The sequence below is a fragment of the Haplochromis burtoni genome, unplaced genomic scaffold (assembly GCF_018398535.1).
Source record: "Haplochromis burtoni strain Fernald_Lab_line unplaced genomic scaffold, NCSU_Asbu1 Contig_268, whole genome shotgun sequence".
Classification (NCBI taxonomy): domain Eukaryota; kingdom Metazoa; phylum Chordata; class Actinopteri; order Cichliformes; family Cichlidae; genus Haplochromis; species Haplochromis burtoni.
This window is the reverse complement of record NW_024582629.1, coordinates 301,885-324,528: the sequence shown is the minus strand read 5'-3', so window position 1 is coordinate 324,528 and position 22,644 is coordinate 301,885. Positions and strand designations below refer to the sequence as shown.

Below are 22,644 nucleotides of genomic sequence, written 5' to 3'. Positions count from 1 at the left end.
CCCTTCCTGTTAAAATGGAGTTTTTCCTTCCCATTGTCGCCAAAGTGCTTGCTCATAGGGGGTCATATGATTGTTGGGTTTTTTTCTCTGAATGTTTTATTGTAGGATCTACCTTACAATATAAAGCGCCTTGAGGCGACTGTTGTTGTGATTTGGTGCTATATAAATAAAATTGAATTGAAAATGTAAGAATAGATTTTAGTGAAACTTAAAACATTGATCACCTAATCATGGTCAAGGTCACATTTGCCATTTTACAGGCAGTATCTTATAAATTGTGAAACATTGAGCTGGATGAGTTACTACATCACTGCCCTTTAGGTTTTATATATACATGTGAGCAGCTTCTATTGACCAGGATCAGCCATGCAATTTGAAAACCTCTTCCACTGTTGTATACATCGCTGTGGTAAATGTGATCACAGTGAACCTCTGATGCATCACCATACTCTTCCTAACCAAACAGACATTGTGATCATTGTAATTATTAAGGAGACTGGAGGATGGCGTGAGACATTCAAGACCAAACACAAACAAAGCTGATAAAATTATCCAAATCAAAATATGCACACAAAATAACCTTTCACACGCTGAATTTTGTACAAAAAAACCCAGTCCTGATGGCACATTTAAGTGATTCTTATGATTCTGATGCTGTAATATTTTTTTCCTAGATTTAAGTGTATTTTTATCTAAGGTCACTGAAGGTTGACAAACAAAGGAAATTGCAGAAGTGACTAGGACATATGACAAAACACCTCAGGTCAAAACACTTCCCAGATCTCTTTTTTTGTTGTGAGTAAATCTGTGTGTCATACTTGCGATATTCAACAACATTTAGAGCTTGTTCATCTAGTGGCAAAAGCTTTTATAAGTACATCTGTTGTGTAGGCCCTGGAGTTAAGGCAGTTGTTTATATCACGCTATGTAATATATTTCCTGCAGACTTTAAAATGACATGGTTATTACCAGAGAACTGCTGTGAGGCCATTTGTGTTCCTGCCAACAAATCTGTCCAGAACATTCATACAAAATACCAACACGATTGAAAACAGCTATGCCGTTATAAAACATGCTCTGTTGGTAACTGTAAGCAGGGGTTCCAACAATCTTCAACACCGATCAAATATTAATGATTTTCGTTGTTAAATTATTAATATCTCTGGCTCTCTTGGACTATTTCTGTCTGGGCTGGCCTCTCTCGTCTTTCTTCCTGTCTCCTTTTCATCTTTAACTCTGCTCCTTACCGGCATCTCCTCTGACTCACACATATTCTCACACATAATTCACAGCAGCAGTCCTTCCTTATTTTACACCAGTTTATTTCCCTTGTGTCCATATATGTAGTTTTTTTTCCACTGGCTGTACATTTGTAGTGCTTTCGTTCTCACTTTACAGTAAAGCTCTCTCTACTTATAATGTAATTTCTCAACATTTACCATGTAAATTTTGTCATTTTTAAGCATCTCAAAACACAACTGACATTTTAAAAGGAAAGGTATTATTAACACTGAGCATTTCTATGCAATTAACATATTTTGGGTATTTTAGAAGAAACAGCCAATGATGTTTCTTCTTCTTACATTGCGATTGCACATTATTGTTAAGGGCATAAGCCGTATTATAGAATATCATAAACATCTGTTGTCCCATCTGATTAAGGGGGCACTCCAAGTCATTTCTTTAGAAGGTATGTCCACCAGATAACACAATAAATGAAGTATAATGCAACAAAATGTGGACAATCTGAAAAGGGGAGATTACGCCATACAGCCAAAACTGCTAACAACAGTGTCTAAAGAATGAAAACGTGTTTGCATTGCATTAAAGACTCATGTGGAATCAGTTAGTATTTTCGATACTGAATATTACACCCTAGACAAATTGTGGTGAAAGCATTTTGACAAATTATACTATAGGTCAAGGACTTTATTATAAAGAGCCACTATATTTTTAATTTTATACTGTATCAGTTGCAGTGACTTTTCATGACTGACCCCAGGTTAAGGAAAATCCGTCATAATCCCTAAAAGCTGCCTGGCCTTCTCTCCCTTTCTCCCGTTACACCTTGTAGAAAAGCCCAGATTGAATCATTCCTGTGGAACAATTGAACTCAATCTCAAAAAAGTAAAAGTTCTGAATATTGGAGTATAGCAGAGCTGAATTCTATATTTCCTAAATCAATGCAGTTCCGTCAGCGGGTTAATCTCTTAATTCATACATCAAGGACAAATGTAGGGCAGACCCCCAGCTCGGACACCTTGGAAGAATTGATTAGATAAGAGAAAGTTGATGGTCTGAAAATGCTCCATGGCATTAATACAAACTTAGTGAACTAAGTCTCCTAATATAAAATGTTAAAATATCCTCTATCCGCTCATGTGGCAGTTATAACGGACGAAGGAAAAAAGTATTAGAGAGTTAATCATAAAATACTCTCGAGGAACGAGTTTTCCAGGTAAATGTTTTGAGGATAAAACCTGAGATAAATAAGAGATTCAGAGTGTCTTTGAGTCAAATTCCTGCTTAACCTGAAAATAAAGACAAGCACCAGCTGTCTACTGTGATCACTGACTGAAATCACAGACGATCGCGTGACTGCTAATTTGCGCTAATCAATTTTGAAAAGAAGAAGATGACGCTTGAGAAGTAAACATCAGGCGGAAAGTTGTATAATAAAACAGGCTAAAGGTTTAGTCATTTACAACAAGTAAATAAAGAGTCATTTTCGAATGTAAGGTGCGGATTTCGCGTGCGGAGAGTCGGAGCGGTCAAGCAGGCCGGTGAGCCTTTTACGCAAAGCAGCCAGATACAGCACGTGAGAGCAGTGCGCTCCAGTGAGATGACCTGCGCTCTCTGCCGCAGGCCGGGTGTCCTAATCCCGGCTATGAAGGGGGGGTGCGCGGGCGAGGGACAAGATGACAAGCTATGTGGCTACTAGAGAGGAAGAGAGACGTGGCCAAGGTGTACGCCCTGCAGGGATTTACGTGGGCCGACAGCTTGGACGGGGAGATGCTATTTCTGGAGGGGATTTAAGTGTTTAGACGCTGCATCAAATCCCGAGAGAAAGAAAGGGGAGTCCACCTATGAGTTTCTTGCTATCAGATAACTGCCCAGGTTCTTACACGCTATTTCTCAGGAGTGCCCAATGAAGGCTTTTGTTTTGTTTTTTGCCACCGAGTGTCAACGGAATTGGTTGCACTGTCGCTATAAACCTATAAAAGTGTCCCAATAAGTCATTAAAATGATACCGAGTTCTTAAATGTCTGTTTTTCTGTTATTATAACCGATATATAACAAGTTCTTATGACAAAATAGCTGTTTTTTTGAAAGAGGTTACTGTCTACCAATGAGATGTGAGATGACCGGCTTCTTAGGCCTGCTTTACGCTAAACACACAGTTCCTCTTTGAAGAATAATTCGAGCAGATTATCAACATTGTCTAATCTCTAAAAATGGTAGAAAGTGAAACACAGAGTTTTATTAGTCTTTCAGAAAATTCCAGATGGACACCCCCTCCCCTCACACACACACACACACACACACACACACGGTGTCACAGTGTCTCTGTAATGTGACAATGTAAGAGCACGGCAAGCTTAGGAGAAATGGATCCAAATATCGATCCAGCGTGTCATCTTACACTGAGAGAACATTTTGAGCCTGAAATGTAACTTCATTCTGTTTTTTTGTTCTTCGGGAACAAAGAATGATACACACTGCTTATAAAAGAGAGTTTGAAAATTAATTTGGGTTTCTTTTTTAATCTCTTATCAGCTACTTTAAGTCGCCAGTGCCACATACAGCGAGTTATTGTGTACACATTTCTTATATGAAAGATTTATAAGCAGACACATATTTCCATATTATTGATTCGGGCCTCTGGACATTATATTTCTTTAAATCTTCTTAATAGAAACACTGATAGACTAACAGGCCATGTTTCAGCATCAGTAAGAATGAACTTCCCCTCAGGTCCGCAGCTTAACCGCTAAACACAAAGATCCTTTTTAACATTAAAGGTCATCCAGCAGATGTTTCTGCTCTGTTTCTGTTCCCCGAGGAGGAGATTTTACATACCCGTATATTTTCCCAAGAGTTTTGGCTGCCACGGCCTTAAACCTGTCCGGCCGGACCTCCATCCTCACGTCTCCAGGACCGGCCCAATGTGCAGTCTCTGCGCGCTCCCGACTGAGCGCACAGCCTTTCTCCTCTGCTTCCCGGCTTCTTGCTTCTTACTCACATTAAAAGAACCGATTTGGTTGGGTCACCAGCTTTCGTAACTCACGCTTTCATGTGAAACGAGACTCGTAATTAGCGACAGACTGTCCAGAGATTTGACTGAGCCTCCTTCAAGTCCCTTTATATAAAACCAGTCGAATATGCATGTTCAGCCCCACTTTTCCGGATACCCTGTCCAAACAAACTTCGTCACACTGTTTGGTGTCCGTAAAGGTTCACAGAGAGTCGTAGGCAACTTTCGATAAGATTCATATCCAAACGTTGTCTCTGGCCATGGTCCTGAAACAGATTACTGCTGCCGCTAATCTCTCCAAGTGTGTAGTGAGAGGAAGGTATACGGCACTTCCTTCCTCGTTTTAAGCACCGACTATCCAAGCCGCGGCTATTCTTGGACTGCACAAGCCTTGAATGGGGAGTTAGTGTAAACACCGTCCCACCAAGAATATTAATAGAGTTTCTGGGTATTTGTAAGAAGGTACGCAGACTCACCTCGGGACAGTGGTTGTGGATTAGATTGCAGGTTTTTTCGCGTTTATGACCAGAAATAAATTTTAGAAGGATTGAAAATCAATAGAACATCACAAATGGAGGAGGCGAGTCTTGATCTCTTCATGATCTGCACCTTACCAGCAGGGACAGAGGCAGGGCTGCTATATGTCATTATAAGTTAATGGAGTCACTTATTTGGTGCGTATTGGCGAGCTGCTTTCTTTTCGAGACATTTTTTTTACATATAGAAATGTTTAAACTAGCGTAAAACAGGCTTAATGTAACTGTATACTGTAGATAGAAAAAGTGGAAAAAGAAAAACTGCATTGAAGTATTTTATGTATGTGGGTCGGTTTTTTAAAATCACATTTTCGTTTGTCCATCAACAAAAGTGTCAGTATTGATTTTATCTTCCAGTCTCTTTACACTGGAAGTGCTGCATATACAGCTAGGTTCATGAGGATTTGGACAATAGGAGCCCTTTTTATAAACAGTCCCTCATTTTTAGAGGCTCAAATATAACTTGACAACTGACTGAGAAGCAGTTTCGTGGCATTTCTTTACCTTGAGAAACTCGCCATTGCGTTCATTGTTTTATAACTGTGCCTGATTGTTGATTTGGCCACTCATAAAGTTGTTGCTGCTTCTCTGATAGATTTATTTGGGCTTTTTTTCCCAACCCAACAATGGCTTCCTTCATATTAACCAGCGTCTCTTTGACAGTTCCAGTGAAAACTGCTTAAAAGTCTGTCATTAATCTTCAGCCTCTGAAAATGTTGAACTTTGTTTGGCTTGAATTTCCTAAGTGTAATGTTATTTATGTTTGTTAAACCCCTGAATTAAAGCTGAAAGTCTGCAATTCAATCACATCATGGTTGGTTGATGTAGGAACCACTGTGGTGGTGTGCAGAGACACTATAGAAAATCTTCTTACTATCTAAATATTAAAGATATACCTAACTTTATATTTTCAAAATCATCAAATATAAAGTATTATACATAAAATATCAATTCTGAAACAGTAGTCAAGATAGTTTTAAAGAGGCAAAACACCTTTCCCAGTCCGAGAGTCTGTATTCCTTTAACGTGCACAGATTAAATCAGGCGTGTTAGGTTTATTTTGCTTAAGTCATTAGTTAAACTTGCACTGCAGCTCATGAAGTAATTAATGGAGCTGTAATTGTTTATCACAAAACTCAAAAGACGTATTTTTTTTTTTAAATTTGGAGAGTTTATTTTCTAATTAGAGGGTGGTGCAGCTTTGATAAGATGCTGGAAATATCTAGTTTATTATGTGTAATAAACAAAAACACGGCAAAAATGACTACAGTTCATGCATATGACTGTGAATGAGAATAATGGGCAGTGAGGGTAAAGGAAGTCATGATTAACATTAACAGAACTGGATGTGAAGGCGCCGTATATTATATCGCTAAGCTGTGCCTTAGTTTCCTCTTTATTTTACTGCTGTTGAGTAAAATCAAAAATGAGTCTATGTGTACAAAAAAACAACACAAACATTCAAATAACTGTCACTACTCCCTTATCCATCATTCAAAAACAGTAACCTACACAAGCATGTCATATGTAACTCTTCTCCAGATCCTTTGCTGATATAGTTCTAAGAGAGCGAGAGGAGAGGAAGAGGGCAGGCAGGGGCATGGCAGACGGAGGAGGGGACAAACTGGGTGGGACAGAAATTATGGATGGAGTGTCCGAGAGGGAGCCGTAACCGGCTTTCTGCAGGTCCATTACACTGGAGCTGACGGAGGCGTGAAAGAACACGGGCGGAGGGTCCAGGGAGTCTGTGTCTGCAGACAGAAAATAAGATGCACTTTTAAAAGTTTTCTTTAAATAGAGAAGCTTTTTTAGATTTTAGCCTTAAGATAATGTAAGGACAAGACTCCAAAACAACAGAAAATCAAACATAATCAGTCTTGTTTATGGCGTATAAATTACAGATTTGCATTTCCACACACTAAAGCATCACTTTGCCTCTAAACAGCAGCAAACAGGAAATGCTTTGCTATCAACAAATCAGACAGAAAAGATGAGAGAGTAATTTTCCCGCTGATGATAATTTATAAGTGTCTTATAAGTGTTGCTGTTGACAGTCTCTCAGGAATAGTTTCACATGCTGCCACACAGGTTCTGATCATTTCTGTTTCCCACTCAAATTGAACATGGTTCTACCTCAGAAACAATCAAAGCTACCTGGGTCATTGTTGAGCTGGGTGTGCATGTACTGCTGTTTGGTGTAGAACTTGTTGTAGATGCAGTACACTGCAGCCATCAGAGCAAATGTTCCCATGGCTGCTGCGATGAACAGACCCACTTTGGCGTTATCTTTGTCTACAAGGGCATCTGCAGAGGCACAAACACAAGACGGTGTTCATCAGAGCTTTCACGTAAAAATCCTTTTAAAATTGAGATGGACAGGAATTCAACATTTAGCACTGCAAATTCAAGCAACTGCAATATAAAAATCCTAAATAGTTCCCAGAAGTCTAATTTTTCAAACAATACATGTGCCATTTGATTATAAACACATTATAAACTGAGCCACTCAGATATTTTCAGTGGGTATAACTTAACTTTCTTCCATCTCTCCAATTACTTGAAGTTAATGTAAACTCTTCTGTGCTGTCCAAACTAGTCAGCCTGTACTTTTTAAATTGAACTATAAGCAGCATCACATTGTAATAGAAAACATATTATTTTTATATAACAAAACATCAGTGGAGTGAACTTGAAATGCACTTGACAGCACTTCAGTTAATCATAGCACGGATCAATCTGCAGTCTGTAAGCTCTTACTGAAAACATTGAACTTTCCATATACTCACACAGAACACTGCAGTGTTAATGCATTAAAGTGCAGACTGAAGCTGACAAATAAGCGTCGGCTGGTCATTGCTGTTGCTCCCCTTTCTTCCTGTCTGTCTTGAAAAGATGTAGTGATCCCTACAACGGTGTAACCCTGCACACGCTGTGCTCTGCCCAGCCTGACATGGCTCATATTGATGCTTTCCTATTAACCCTAACCAAAGGTGATATCATGATGATATTAGGGCCATACACTCCTATTGAAAAGTATATATCTAACTTTGAGTAGTACTTATTTAATCTAAAAAAAATTGTTCAAGTTTTTTTTTTTTTTTAAAGGAAGAATTTACATGGATTTACATGGTACAATTTTTAACTAATTATCTTGTCTCACTGCTGGATGGCAGTGAACATGAAGCTCTCTTCACCAGTGTTTACACACTTACATGTCCGCATTGCGTTTAAATTATTGGTTTCCTCCTTTTGGAGTAGGTCCCTTATGTGTGGGGGTGGAGGTGGAGGAGGAGGAGCTGCTCCTGGGGCCTTATGGCCGCTGATTTTCTGCTCAGACTCCAGCGTGCTCTGGGAGCTGCTCAGTGGAAAAATAAACAGGAGACACAGAGCCGCCAGGCACGCCATGTTGGTCATCTATGAGTACGCCTACAAATAAAAACAATGCTTATAATAAAAATAATAATAAAACACAAAACCTTTGCTTCATTAGTCTGCATCTTACTCATGTTAAAAGTGAAACATATACATTACTGTGCAAAAGTGTTGAATCATCTCTTGTTTTTGTTTATGTTTTGGTTTCTTGAGCAATAGTTCTTCAGGCTTTCTGAAGGTCTTTCAAAGTTTTTCTTTGTTTTTTCACTCACTTTCAGTCCAGTTGTGTACCTGACCTGTTTTTGTTCATTTGGTAAGCCTTTTAATAGTTACCTATGACTCATTCAACCATAAAAAGGCACATGACTCAACGGATGAACCAGTGTCTTGTCTACAAATAACATACAACTTACACTGAATCTTTTAACACTTTATTACTAGTAGTTTTTAATTTGTTCCCATTTCTTTAGTTGGATCTTTTTTTTAATGCCAAGGCTAAAACAGTTTGACAGGCATAAAATTGTATTTTTGCACCAAACGGGGGATTCTCAGTGTTATTGGTTAAAAACCTGGCAATAATCTGCAGTATGTGCTTAAGAATTTGGAGGAGACTTTTGAGGATAAATTGAAGAACAGACAAAGTGCCAAACCTAAAAGAATGCCCATAGCAGATGATTAGCAGTCAAGATAAATTCTGAGGGACGCCAAACCACACAAGAACTGGTCTGAAAATCAGGAAACAGGTTTTATGGAGCATTCATTTTTTAGCATGGCAGTGATCCCAGAAATACTGCCAAAGCATAACTGGATAGAAAAACACACATTGAAACACTATCAGTCATGGATTGGCCTCCCCAGAGCTCGAACCTCAACATTACTGAAGTAGTGTGGGATCCTTTTGACAGAAATGGAACAAAAGGTAGCCAAAATTCAAAGGAGAGCTTTGAATGTTCTTCAAGAACCCTGGAGAACTATTCTTGAAGACTACTTAAAGAAATTACAGGAAAACTTCAGCCTGTGTTGAAGAATAAAGGTATCCGAGACAAATATTGGCTTTCACGCACATTTGAATTGTACAAACTGTGCTCTGTATACTCGTTTGCAAGTGTTTCAGTAGATTACTGCAACTATTTCCAATTTTCCTAGCAAAATATAAAGAAATTAGGGATAATTCAAGACTTTTGTGCAATACTGTGCATTGTACAACAGTTATGGTGACAAACTCAAATGATCAAAAGAGAACTGCAGATGCTTTCTTCTACAGTAATAATTTTCATGTTGTAAACCAGACCCATTCCTGCTTTAAAAACACATATCTGGAACCATTTAACTGTCTATCAAATATTCACTTACTGTGACAAAATAATAATATTTAAGATAAATTATCTGTGCTTACCTGAGGTCAAACCAAGGCTGCCGTTTTTCTCAGAGTTGGGCGTTGGTCCCTTCCTCCCTGCCTCTCTTAACAACTGAGCTGAGACTGCATCCAAGACAACTGAAGTCCCCAGACACTGAATATTTCCAAGGGGACATACGTGAGCACGCCCAAGCATATACATGTGGCAAGTGCTAGGTTCAGGTAGACACAGATATCTTTTTTCCATTACTATGACTTGTGAAAGTTCAAAATATCAACCTATTTGCTAGTATTATTCTCTAATAGATATTTTTTAAAGTAACTGCATAAATCATACAGAACAGCGTTGAAACTACTGCTATGCACAAAGTCTGGAAGAGTCTGGACAAATATGAACATTAAAAAGGTGTCTGTGAAATTCATGTATTCTTTCATCATCTGTAGTGATTCAGACAGATGCTAAATAATGTAGAAAGTAGAAAGCATGTACAATCATAAAGGTGGAGTTATTACGCCTGCTTCCAGCTCCACATTGTCTTTCTAACTCATACATGAGTTGCTTTGCATGATTTACAGTTAATTATAATGTTTATTTTTCTCATACACCTTTTACACCTTAGTTTATTTGCTAATTTTTATTCCCTTCAGTCCAACTTTCTCCTGATTGGTTGCCCCTCGCGATCCAAGCAGCAGCTGTGTGAGCCTGGTTTGGTCACAGCTCAGAGCTGTGTCTCTGTTTTTGCTGCTGGTTGGATGAAATGGTTTTTGCAGCACACTCAGGTAGCACAGGTAGTGCAGCTCCTCTATCATGGCACAAGAAGGTTTGCTGTGTCTCTGAGCACACTCTCAAGAGTGTGGAGGAAATAAGGAGATGGGCCAGTACACTAGAGTAGCTGGACAGAGCAGCAGAAGGGCATCAACCGGGCAGCAGAACCGATATGTACTCGTTTGTGTGATGAAGAAAAGGAGGAGCACTGCTAGAACGCCACAAAATGACCTCCAGCAGGCTACTCAAGTTTCAGACCATATTGTGGGAAACAGACTCTATGACTGTGTCACGAGGTCTTAACGTCCGTTAGTGGGACATGCGATCACAGCCCAGCACCACCATGTAGCTTCACTGGCTTTCACCAGAGAACACCAGAGCTTTCAGTCCAGCCAAGGAATGCTGTTCTCTTCACAGATGAGAGCAAATTCATGATTAATAATACGGCAGAGCACTCCCTGAAACATCATCCAGCATGACCGGTTTGGCAATGGGTCAATCATTGTCTAGAGAGGTATGCACACTGGCACTGCTCCTCCTGCAAGACCAGATACTGTCTGCTGCTCCTGTTGCTGATTTGAGTCCTCAGCAGAAGTCAGTCAGGAAGATCGTCTGTGTCCAGCACCTGCTAAAACATTTTAAAGGTTGCTTTGTTGCAGTCGCTCAAGTGCATCAGGTGAAATGGAGTCACTATGGTTGATGCTTCCTAACTGCACAGACTGATATCTCCGAAGTTTAACTGACTGTGTGATATACTGCAATGATTAACAAAGTTATTATAAAAAACTAAAGCTAAACTAAAAACTAAACACTTTAGTCAACTAAAATAAAAATGAAAACTAGGCTTTTGGAAAAAAATATAGCTAAATGAAATTATTTTGTGAACTTAAAATAATAATATTTATATTAACAAGAAAATGTACTCTGGAAACAGAATCTGAACTGAGCTACAATAGAAAAAGTTGAAATGAAATAAAACTACTGGTAGCCTCAGGTGCTACACCTCAGCCTCCTGACAGGGGGCGCAAGTCTTCATGAAGTTGTAGAGCACATGCCTGCCAGGTCGCCTCTGAATTACCTGTGTCACCACAGGCAAACATAATTCACTAAGTCTTAAAGTATGAATGCTCTTAATCTTAATCACAGTCTGTTCTTACATGTATTGTTAGGACAGCACACATCACCACACAGTGTCTGAACTTCATTGCCTGTTTTTGTCAAAGATCTGTTTAAACTCATTAACTTGTGTTCCCAAGATTTTCCAGAAAACTTGACCTTTAACCTTTACCTTACCTTACCTTTAGTAAATGCACTTATGGCAGAGGTGTCAAACACTCAGACCCACTGGACTGATTTTAAAAAGGTCAATTTTTGTGTGTTGCCTACCGATTAAGATCTCCCCCCTTGTCATTCATACGACACCAAGACGAATAAGATGTAGATGAACAATAAAATGATAGAAAGTTCCCATTTTTTCACTATCTATAATAAAAATTTCTGACAAATTTGGCAATGAATTGACAGAAATTTTCCTGTCATTTTATATTTATTTCTTACAATGAATGTTCAAAGATGCATGCTGACAGACTTTTTTCACTTAATACAGCAGCATGTATTTATCATGTGGGAAAATTGCACTTTTTTTCCAGGATTTAAATGTATTAAATGTGTAGTTACACTCTGAATATTAGGAGTGAGCAGAGACGTACAGCCCTTTCAGCTTAATATTCTGACAGTTAATCATCTAAGCCAGGGGTGGGGGACTCCAGGCCTCATGGGTCGGTGTCGAGCAGGTTTTAGATGTGTCCTTGATCCAACGCAGCTGAATTACCTCTTCAACAAGTCTTGAAGTTCTCCAGAGGCCTGGTAATGAACTAATCATTCGATTCAGGTGTGTTGACCCGGGGTAAGGACCCAGGCCCTTGAGGCCTGGAATTCTCCACCCCTGATCTAAGCAGTTTGAACCTTAACGTGCCTGCAGCCCTGCAAGAACTCTCAGACTATTTAAGGACTGAGAGATAAGAAAGAGAAACAAAACAAAGAAAAGCACTGACTGTTCTCTTTATCTGACAATTAAAACACGGATTTGAAAACAAAAGCTACAATAGACCCACCCCCTCATGTTTCATTTCACCTGCACTCCTGTAAATGAGCTGCTGGGGATTTATAGAAAATGAAAAGTATTATGTTCTTTCTTTCTGTTACAGCTGGACAGAGTCAGAAACAGCTTCTACTCTTTCCAGCTGTAACAGAAAGAAAGGCTGTAAGAAAAACAAATGTTCATATTGTCGTTGTATCATTTTTGTTGTAGCTGCACAGACATTTACCTCTCGGCGGGTCTCGATATGCTTCAACTTTCCCAGAAAAATAATTGTGCTGATGGGCAACAACACCCAGCAGGTAGTGGAAAGAGCATGTTTTAGTGCAGAACAGGACAGCAGAAATCTACACTTTTTCCATTATCTATCAAAACTTTATGAACTTTAAAACACGAATGAGATGCTAAAGTTTATTAAGAAAAGAACAGCAACAAATAATACAACAATAGTATCTTACATACATTTTGAACACTACTGCAATGTCAAAAGAAATGTTTTTAAAGTTACAAGAATGTTGGGATGCTTTTAACGGTTTGTTCATTCTGCCCTATTAGAGCTAAAGGCCCCCGGGATTAAACAGCATAATGATCCATCAAGTCAATTTATTCAACTATATCCTGATAAAACGGAAAAACTACACCAGAAAACACACTGCAGCTGTGAGACGATATCACAGAGCAATGAAGTCTAAAAAATATATTAATCTTTACAAAAAACATACACAAAAGGTCCTTTAGGCAATTTTCCATTTACAACTACAAAAAAACTACTCAAATGTTTAGCAATAAAAACTATTTTACATGTACCATTTACATACATACACATCATATAAATATCTTTTTATCTTTTTGTTGCATTAGCATGATGTCACTTGACAACAGCTTCAGTCAGTCTTTGTACTCTAAATACACAGATGTGCAGATTTTGTTTTACACTGACTTTGTTACCGAAGAGTTTAAAAAACAGAGGACATAAAAACCTATCAGCTGTTTCCTTGAACAAATAATGCTAGCCTGCATGTTTATTATAACCGGGGCAGCTACACCTGCTTACGTAGTGTAAAATGTCTTATCGAGTTCAAACACAGAGTCTGGTCTCGGTTGTTTTTTTGACTGTAAACATGCTGTGCTGAACAGCAGCATACGTAGCTAAAGCGACTCATTTCTGGAGTAAACGTGATAGTAAACCTGCACAGTGTTGTACTGTAGGTATTAATCCAAGTTGCTCAGGAAAAATATAAACATACAGTGAAAATACTTAGCAGTCGCTACAAGTCTGACTTCAACAGAGACAGCAGTGACAGGTTAATGACGCGGTAGCTCAGCCAGCTCATGATCAATCACAATTCTCAGGTTATCATAATGAATGACCAACAGAAAGAAGAGAAACTACGAGAGTGAAAGGACGATGTAAATGAATGTTAACTATGTAACAACGTTAACAAAACAACTATAACATGATCTTTATCATCCTCTGCCGTTTCTGGATCTGCGTTTCAGGGGCTGCTGCATAGCAGAGATGGTCAGACCTCTGTCCGTCTCCCCAGACACTTCCTCTGTCTCATAGATCTGACCCAGGGCCTCCTTTGTCTCACTCCCTTTGTTAGCCACGGTAGAGTTGAACACCCATTAGGAATATAGCCCCTCGTACGTTCCCCCACAGCAAAATTGTCCTCAGTGAGGGGGCCAGCAGGAGGTACTGTGGGGTTCCGTACATTGTGGACTGGGCAGTGGTCAGGAGCAGAGGCTCTGATGGTCCAAACCCTGGTTTCCAACACTGGCTTTGGGATCATAGAATATTTACGGCTTATATTAAAAGCATATTTTTGCTTCTTTGGACACTAACTTTGGTAAAAAATAACTTAATGGAAATTTTACCCAATAGTTTTCACAAATCAATAAATTATCTGTTCCATACTACAAACTTTTTAAAAGCTGCTGGAGCATCTTTAGCATCTAGATCTAGTTTGACTTTAAAAGTTTAAAAAGAAAGGAAAATATTAAAATGGCCGTTTGGAATATTTCTGACTAATTTGGCAGCATCTGTAATTAGTGGCAGTAACAGAAAACGTAGTTTAATACTACAGGTCAGACTCCTGGGAACTCATGTCCTGTTAGTGAAGACCTTGGATTACAATCAAGCTTCTTCCATCATTCTGTGAGCAACAGCAGAGAAGCTGTGCAGCTCATCTTTCTTGCTTAACTTCCTCTTTCAATGTAGTTCACCGCCTTCACAGAGGCCATGACGGATATGCAGTTTAACAGCTGGCATTATGTAGATGTGTTTCTGATTTTGAACAAGTGAGGTAACTGTAAGGCTCAGTAACAAAATGACTGTCCCTTTATAATGCATCAGCTTATATATCACTGATAAGTTCCTTCTCCTTAAATACAGCCCATTTGTTGAGGGTTTAGGAAACCGGAGCAGCGTCCCCATTCCTATGTTCCAGTGCTGAAAGGTCGGTCATAGCAGTTTCCTCAGTGTTAACCATCCTGTAGTGACCATTCTCTGCATCCCTACTTTGTGTGTTTCTCTTCTGTAGAAACGCATGGATGAAGCCCACTGGCATGGGCAGTGTGGCAAATATTATTAATAAAGCCAAAACAGCCAGAGCCCAGTCAGGATATTCCAAATTCTCCTCAGAAGCCTGAAAAATAAAATCAAATGAATCATTCAGGAAGTTAAACAGTTAAGAGCTTTAGTGTATTGTGAAAGATAGTAATAAACTGAGCTTCAGGATATTAAAAATAAACTCCAAAAATCTCTTCTCAAACTGATGTTTTCTTTCCTGCAATCACAAAGTGCATATCTTTCTAAACTAATCTGCAGTAGACTGGAGCCACCCCTCATTTCTTTATGTTTTGCTTCCAACGAGCCACACGTTCTTGTACTTTTTTAAAGTGGTCTTGAGCAATAGTTCTCCAGGCTTTCTAAAAGTCCTTTTTTGGCCGTTTAACACTGACCATGAACTGTTCAAGCATAAAAAAGTCACTCCACTGTGTTGTGTCGACACATAAGAGACAATTTAGCAAAGAACAAATTTAAATTCTAGGCACTTTGTTACTAGCAACCAGTGGCAAACACACCATTTTTTGCATTTCTTTATCTAATCCTTTGAAAAATGCCAAACATAACAGTTCGACAGGCTTAAAAAAAGACAACAATATGATTCCCAACGAGCTAATAACTCTCAGCTCGGTGTGCTCTTTAAAAAATGAAGAAATCGGACAAGTGGCGGACAAAAGAAGAAACGACAGGCCTAAAAAAACTATCAACAGCAGATGAGCAATATCTGAAAGTAATGTCCTGAACAAATGGGGGGCGGGAAATATCTGATTCAGGAACTGAGCCTGGCCTTTCAGCTAATCCATTTAGTGTTTTCCAAAGTTTCATCAGAAATTGTCTCAGTGAAAATGTGTCTTAAGGAGGAGAAACGGGGAGAAAAGGCTGAGCCAAGTCCAGTTCTTGTCTAATGCTAAAAAAATCAATTTCAACAAGTCTTATGAAGGGTTTAAATTTTCAGCATGACAGGGATTCCAAACAAAAACACACAGTGCAGCACTGTCAGTCATGGATTCCCCAAAGAACAGACCTCCACATTCTTATAGCAGAGTGTGGGATCATCTTGACAGAGAACAGAACAAAAGGAAGGCAACATCAAAAGAAGAGCTTGGAGTAGTCTTCAAGAAGTCTGAAGAACTATTCCTGAAGACTACTTAAAGACATTGCACAAAAAGCTTTCCTAACTTAGCTGTGATGAAAGTGGACATATTAAATATCTGCTTTCAAGCCTGTTAGAATTGTAAACATTGTCTTTGCCTTATATACTGCGTTTGCATGTATGTTTGCAGATGCTTCAATAACTTCTTGCACTTCTTTCTCATAAGGAAATGAAGTGTAGTTCAAGACTTTTATAAAGTTAATAAATAACTTGATACCTTTTCCTGGTTCCATGACATATACGTGGGGCGAGACAGGAACATGCGGATAGTGGTGGCTCCGAGCAGCCCAAGCATAGCAAACAGGCAAATGTATTTCCACAGGTATTTGTAAACAACACTGGGACGCCAGCCCAGCATTCCTTCAATGTCATTAAGGAATCTTTAGTGAGAAGGGGAAAAAAATACACAAGACTTTAGTGAGATTTATGGTTAAAAACACACCTCACTTAACCACAATCAGAAACCTCACCTATCAGCTCCATACAACCAAGACACACTGAAAGTCTCAAAAACCACCACGATGATGAGTGGCAGCGTTGCAGAGTAATCATCGAACATCATCATAAAGTAGTTCCCACAGCGCTGAGTGAAGAGCAGGCCAAGCAGGAAGCCAATGATGCAGCTGGCAACTGCAACAAGACACACATGTTGTTATAAAGAAAAAAACATCTTCTTTAATGTCAGCATAGAGCCTTTATAACAGAACTCAGTGGATGACGTCAAAATGTTATTAAAAGACATCAGTTTCAGATTCAAAGTCTGAAGCTATGCACACACTGGAAACGCCTCACTTGTCACTTTGAAGTGAAGGCTGGTCACTTGCTGGCATTTCAGGCTCTGGTTGCCTGGGTAACCATCTAATGTATTTAATACCAAGTTATATGACAGTCATTCTTCCTTCTCATTGGATAGTCTCTTCAGTCTCAATTGCGTACAGTGGCTACGGAGCTTTATAGTATTGACAGATGTGCAGTTTAACAGCTGTCAACGACCAATCTTTTCGATTGCCTTGAGTCGTGCATGAATTTTCAAACAATAGAAGAGGTAAAACTGGTTCTTACTTGTAAGCTTGGTTTTGTTCCTCGCCAGACATTTGAAGCGTTCACTCAGGGGGGCGAGGATGCCCTCCATAGTGCCAAACATAGTGCTGAGTCCAAGATTGAGTAGCATGAGAAAGAAGAGGGCGGACCAGAAAGGGCTGCCAGGTAGGAGGGTCATGGCCTCTGTGAAGGCGATGAAAGCTAGACCTGTTCCCTCCACACCCTGAACATAAACACAGCTTTAGTCATCATGATTTGCAAGCCAATTATAACATCATCTACGTAAGCAAACTGAAACTAGTCTAAGAAGCGTAATGTTTACCTTCTGCATTTCTTTTTCCAGGTCACAGTCTGTTAAATTGCCAGGCACCATAGATGCATACTGTTCGAACCAGTTACTGTAGTCCTTCAAAGCCACAGATTTGGGATCAGAGTAGTTAAACGGTGGCATCACGTTATTGGGCACAAAACCGTCGTGAAAGTGTTTTGACAGGTCATTCAAGTTGCTATAAAAAAGACAACAGGATACAGAAAAATATTACATTTCTGATTTTGAAAATCCAAACACAATTTCCCTCAGCTACATCAACAGTGTTCATGACACGGTACATGCAAAACACACATTTTAGTCTTATAATTAAACATACCTGGCTACACACTCCATGACCTTGTTTTTAGCTCGGAAACCAAGGACAGCAAAGACCACCAGAGTAGCCAGCACAGATGTGAGGAAGTTTATGAAGGAGACGGTGAAGGCATCACGGTGGCAGTTGTTGTTCCTGGGGTTGTAGGAAGAGTAGGCGATAATGGACCCAAAGCCAAGGCCCAGCGCAAAGAAAACCTGCGTAGCTGCCTGCCGCCACACCTGCACATTTGCCCAGATTTCCAACTGCATTGCAGAAACAAAAGCTGTGTCAAAGAACTATTTATATCTCTTTCTCTTCTCTACACTGAACCAGACGTTTTATCTGCCGATACCTTGGGGTAGAACATGAAGCCGATTCCTTCAAATGCTCCATCCAGCAGGAGCCCTCGGATGAGAAAGCAGAACAGCACCACGTATGGGAAGATGGAAGAGAAATACATCACCTAGGGAAGCAGAAAGAATAATTACCTGTGTGCAAAACACATCATAATAAACACATAATGTTAAATATAGAGGTCAGCATGGTTTTAAATATTAAAAGCTATTTACAGACGTGTAAACTTTGTTTACTGCATCATTACAACTGCATATGAAATTAAAACAGACTTATTATGCTTACAGTTCAAAATAACCCCTATTCATCATGCACTGGGGCTCAGCCCCTTAGTTCATCCTGTGACTGAAACAAGCCATTTTAGCTACTGCCCCTTTAAGTGACCTGTCTCCTGATTGGCTGCCCCTGACAAACAGAAGGTTTTAACTGCTGGCTTTATTTGATGTCATACATGCCAGGAGAAGGAAAAAAACTGTCTGAGACTGAGCGTTTAGAGCAGTGTGGAGCTTGAGCTTTATTTATCCCATTTATATAGCAATTTCTTTTGTTATAGCCGTTGAATGATTAAAATAAATAAATACAATATTTTAAAATGAACAAAAAAGTAGAGATGGACCGATCCGATATTACGGATCGGTATCGGTCCGATACTGACCTAAATTACTGGATCGGATATCGGCGAAAAATAAAAAATGTAATCCGATCCATTAAATATCACGAAAGCACCTCACAAAACTTGAACTCGCCTCAGAACGTTAGCACGTCGGAGCAGTATGCATCACGTGATAGAGCGGCTGTGGCATGCGGGACCTGTCGGTGGTCTGGATAGCATGTGGAGCTTCGCTAGCAACCTGGCATTTCATCTCCGACAAAGTTATCCCGAGAGAAGTAAAGCAAGTGTGTAAGTCCATCTCTGAATGTTTGTAAAGCATTCCTGCGTTAAGCTTAACAAGCGACTGCCTCTTCTTGCTGCTACTTCAATCATGAAACTGCTTAATGATCAGCTGATCGGCTTTTCTCTCTTGTTTGTTTTTGGCCCACTTTGCACCAGAAAGAGGAAACCAGTGGATAAACAACAGCAGCACGTTTAAGCTTGATAAGCTGTTGTTAGAATTTATTTAATATTACTTTCTACTCGAGGATCTTTTTCTACGTAGCTGACGCTGGTAACTGTGCAGGGGCGGATCTAGCAAAGTTTAGCCAGGGGGGCCGATAGGGCATTAACAGGGAAAAGGGGGCACAAAGACATACTTTTCTTTCTTATTCTCATTTAAAATGTCTAGCTTTTAATAAATAATTATCTGACACCCAAAGTTTTAATTTGATGTAAAATGAATAGAAGTCCATTACTGTATATAGTAACTATTAAGTCTAATATATATCCCTAGTAAGCTATAGTACTTTTTCCTTTGGGAAGGTACCATCTGTGCAGTCTGCAATTTTGTTGAAGAAAGATGTTGAATCTATTTAATATTTCTTGAAAAATAATTGATTTCTGTGCATTTTTTTTCACACTGCATCAAATTAAGGTTGATTACGTCGATTAAGCATCATGAGGTGGAGCGTGAGGGGTGGTTCCCTATTTTTTATTTATTTATTTTTGTTGTTGCTGGGAGTTGGAACCCTATTAGTTAGGTTGCTTAATATTTACGCTAAGTACTCTTTAAAATACCAGAATAGGGAGGATGGTGTAGGTTTAAGTTTATTAGATTGATCAGTATTGCTGAACTATGAAATATTTTTTTTGCATACAGGTATAACAGAATAGCTTTAGTGTAGTTGTTGTTTTAAACTTGAGTATGAACTTATACAAAATGCAGCAAGATATTTAAAAAACAGTTTTGTTGATTAAAAAACACTATATCGGATTCATATCGGTATCGGCAGATATCCAAATTTATGATATCGGTATCGGACATAAAAAAGTGGTATTGTGCCATCTCTACAAAAAAGCAAAACAGAATTTTAAATACCAATGCAGTAAAGAAAGAGGATAATGGTGTGAGAATGTGCCAACAAATTTGTCCTATTAAGACCACAAGTTTTAACTGGGCCTCCCTCGCTGCCTGCCTGTGCTTATCACACCAAAAACATATGGCTCTTGTGATAGAAACAGCAGGAATCATCTGATATGAGCTCAGTGAGTGAGCGAGTGACGTTAGCATCAAAACACAGTATACAGCAAAATATATCATCCCCATCATGTGTTTACTGTAGGCAAGACAAAATTCTTGGACTTGAACCACATAATCCTTTTTTTTTAATGTTTGTCCCCCATTGTGGTGTACAGCACCAAAGAGAAAAGACTGTTTAATGCATTAAGGGAAACAAACACCACGGTATGAACCATGAATTAAAATTTACAAAAATATTAAAATATGTGATATAGTTTTTGCCATTTGAGGTCAGCCGACACGTAAGCCACGCATTCCACAGATTCAGGCACTCAGAGTAACCCTGAAATCCAACACATGACAGGGATTTAACCCAACTGAGAGACGTAAACAGCACGCAGCGCTGCATGTCACTGTTACTCAGCAAGACAAATGAAGGACTTGTCTTTTGTTATTTTTGTTATATTAGTTATTTTCTAATCAGCTTATTCCTGAGTAAACACGAGAATAAATATTTCATTTCCAAAACAGTTATTTTCTTTAAAGCTACCAAATAAACCTGTTCCAGCATTATTTCTAATGGAGTCACCAGTTTTTCCTTTAAATGTGATTCACACAACACCCCTGTGTATATTACATTGTGGATAAACACACTCATCAATCATTTAACACTGAGACGTTTGAAGAAGAGACTTATATATATAATAAAGATATAATAAAGGTGCTTCGCTATAACAAATGGACACAATAAGAACGGACAGGTACCTTTACAGACGTCTTGATACCCTTGAACATCCCCAGACACACGATGGTCCAGGCTGCCAGCAGACAGCAGACGATGTAAGTGTTGAAAGAGCCCGTCTCATCGATTGAATCTGTGATATCCAGAGCTTTGCGGTACCAGAAATACGACGTGGGAGAACTCTTGATACATTCCTTTACTGGTGAGACTGGTGAAAACGAAAAGTACACATCAAATTACAACGCTTACATTAGACACCACTCATGCTCACAACTTTGTGAGTTTTGAACCTTAATGCGCCGCGTTTACCTGTTACATTCCCCTGTTCTGGGCACTTCTCCCAAGGTAATGGGTGCTGGAATGAGTTCCCGAGATAGAAAAGACTCCATGCAAGGATCACATTGTAGTAGAGAGCCACAAAGAAACAAACCTGAGAACAGTTGAAAACAAGATAATACGTTAAAACCAGAGAAGAAGAAAGTATGCACATTGCTGTAGGCCGTACAGAATGAAAGAGAAAGTCCTGTTCTCATAAACTACAACTGTCCTGACATTCAAGATGGAGAAGAGAATGTGGCCCTGACAGACTAATACAATTATTTGATAACAAATAACAAATTTGGTATACCACGCTATCCAAACAACTTTTAATACATAAACAGTACTTTTTCCTTCATAAAAACTTCCTGCACAAAAAGACATCTGTATATCGCACAGCCCCAAACTGATAGTGTTAGGAAGAGGAAGCGAGGAGGGTTAATTATTCAACAGTTGTTATCTTACCACACAGCTGGAGTAACCAATGCCAGAGAGCCTGGGTGAGATATATTTCCATACTCCGATGCTGCCCTGTCGGATGGCTTGACCGGCTGCCAACTCCAGGAAGAACAAGGGGATGCCCACAATCAGCATCAGCAGGATGTACAGCAGAAGAAAGGCTCCTGGGAAGAGAATGACTCTCAGTTAGCAAAAGAGCAACACCACGTGTGCAAAGGAGAAGCAGATGTTTATACTAGCACGACAGCTCTGAGTGCTTCCTCCACCAACACCAGTTTGATCTATTTGGCTTATACAGATTAGACTGCAAACACACAACTCCACTGTTTCATTTCTGGTGTTGGTCTAATCACATGCTTGTCCAGTAATGCAAAGACAGTTACTTTGTTTATTAGTTTCTGAGGGAAAGCAAGAATATCATTACAAAATAATATTTTAAAAGTTCCTACGTGGAGAGGTGTATACCAGGAGCTGAAAACAATATCCTCTGCCACACAGCCACCCACTTCTGATACAGCTTTACTCCCTTATTGTTGGTAACTTAAAGTGAACTTTTCCAAATAGGGGCAAAGTGATGTGAAATGCCACACGTCACATGACCTGTACTTTAGTAGTGTGGTGTGATTTTAACGTGTTTTGTGTTCGTTTAAGACACGGAAACACAATCTAATAAAGACAGTGAAGAACAAAAAGAGTGCATTTAACAGTGAACGTTCTTCACATGTGTTTGCCTGCTTCACTGAGCAGAGTAGAAGCTGCACATCCTCTCCCTAAAATGACTACGTTTGATCTCTTGAACCTTCAAGGAAGTCAGTGCGTGGCAGCGATCTACTGTGGTTAAGAGTTGCAGACGATTACCTCCTCCGTTCTGGTGACACAAATAC

General features: G+C 39.3%; 2 protein-coding genes across 2 annotated transcripts in view; both read right to left on the bottom strand.

The window, feature by feature from the left end:
* The window catches only part of LOC102310084 (vesicular glutamate transporter 1), an 18,396-nt gene extending 13,778 nt beyond the window's left edge, over nucleotides 1–4,618 (bottom strand). Inside the window, exon 1 of the mRNA XM_005939540.3 lies at nucleotides 4,081–4,618. Coding sequence (XP_005939602.1) covers nucleotides 4,081–4,142 — 62 coding nt within the window. The 5' untranslated portion in view covers nucleotides 4,143–4,618. The remainder of the gene's footprint in view (nucleotides 1–4,080) is intronic.
* Nucleotides 4,619–11,918: 7,300 nt separating this feature from the next.
* Nucleotides 11,919–17,346, bottom strand: LOC102310705 (sodium-dependent neutral amino acid transporter SLC6A17; the record flags this gene model as incomplete). Its single annotated transcript, XM_014339141.2, is given in 4 exon segments — nucleotides 11,919–15,032; nucleotides 16,324–16,486; nucleotides 16,577–16,736; nucleotides 17,169–17,346. Coding segments are annotated over 4 exon segments (738 nt in total), but the record flags the coding sequence as incomplete, so codon positions are not given.
* Nucleotides 17,347–22,644: the final 5,298 nt, after the last annotated feature.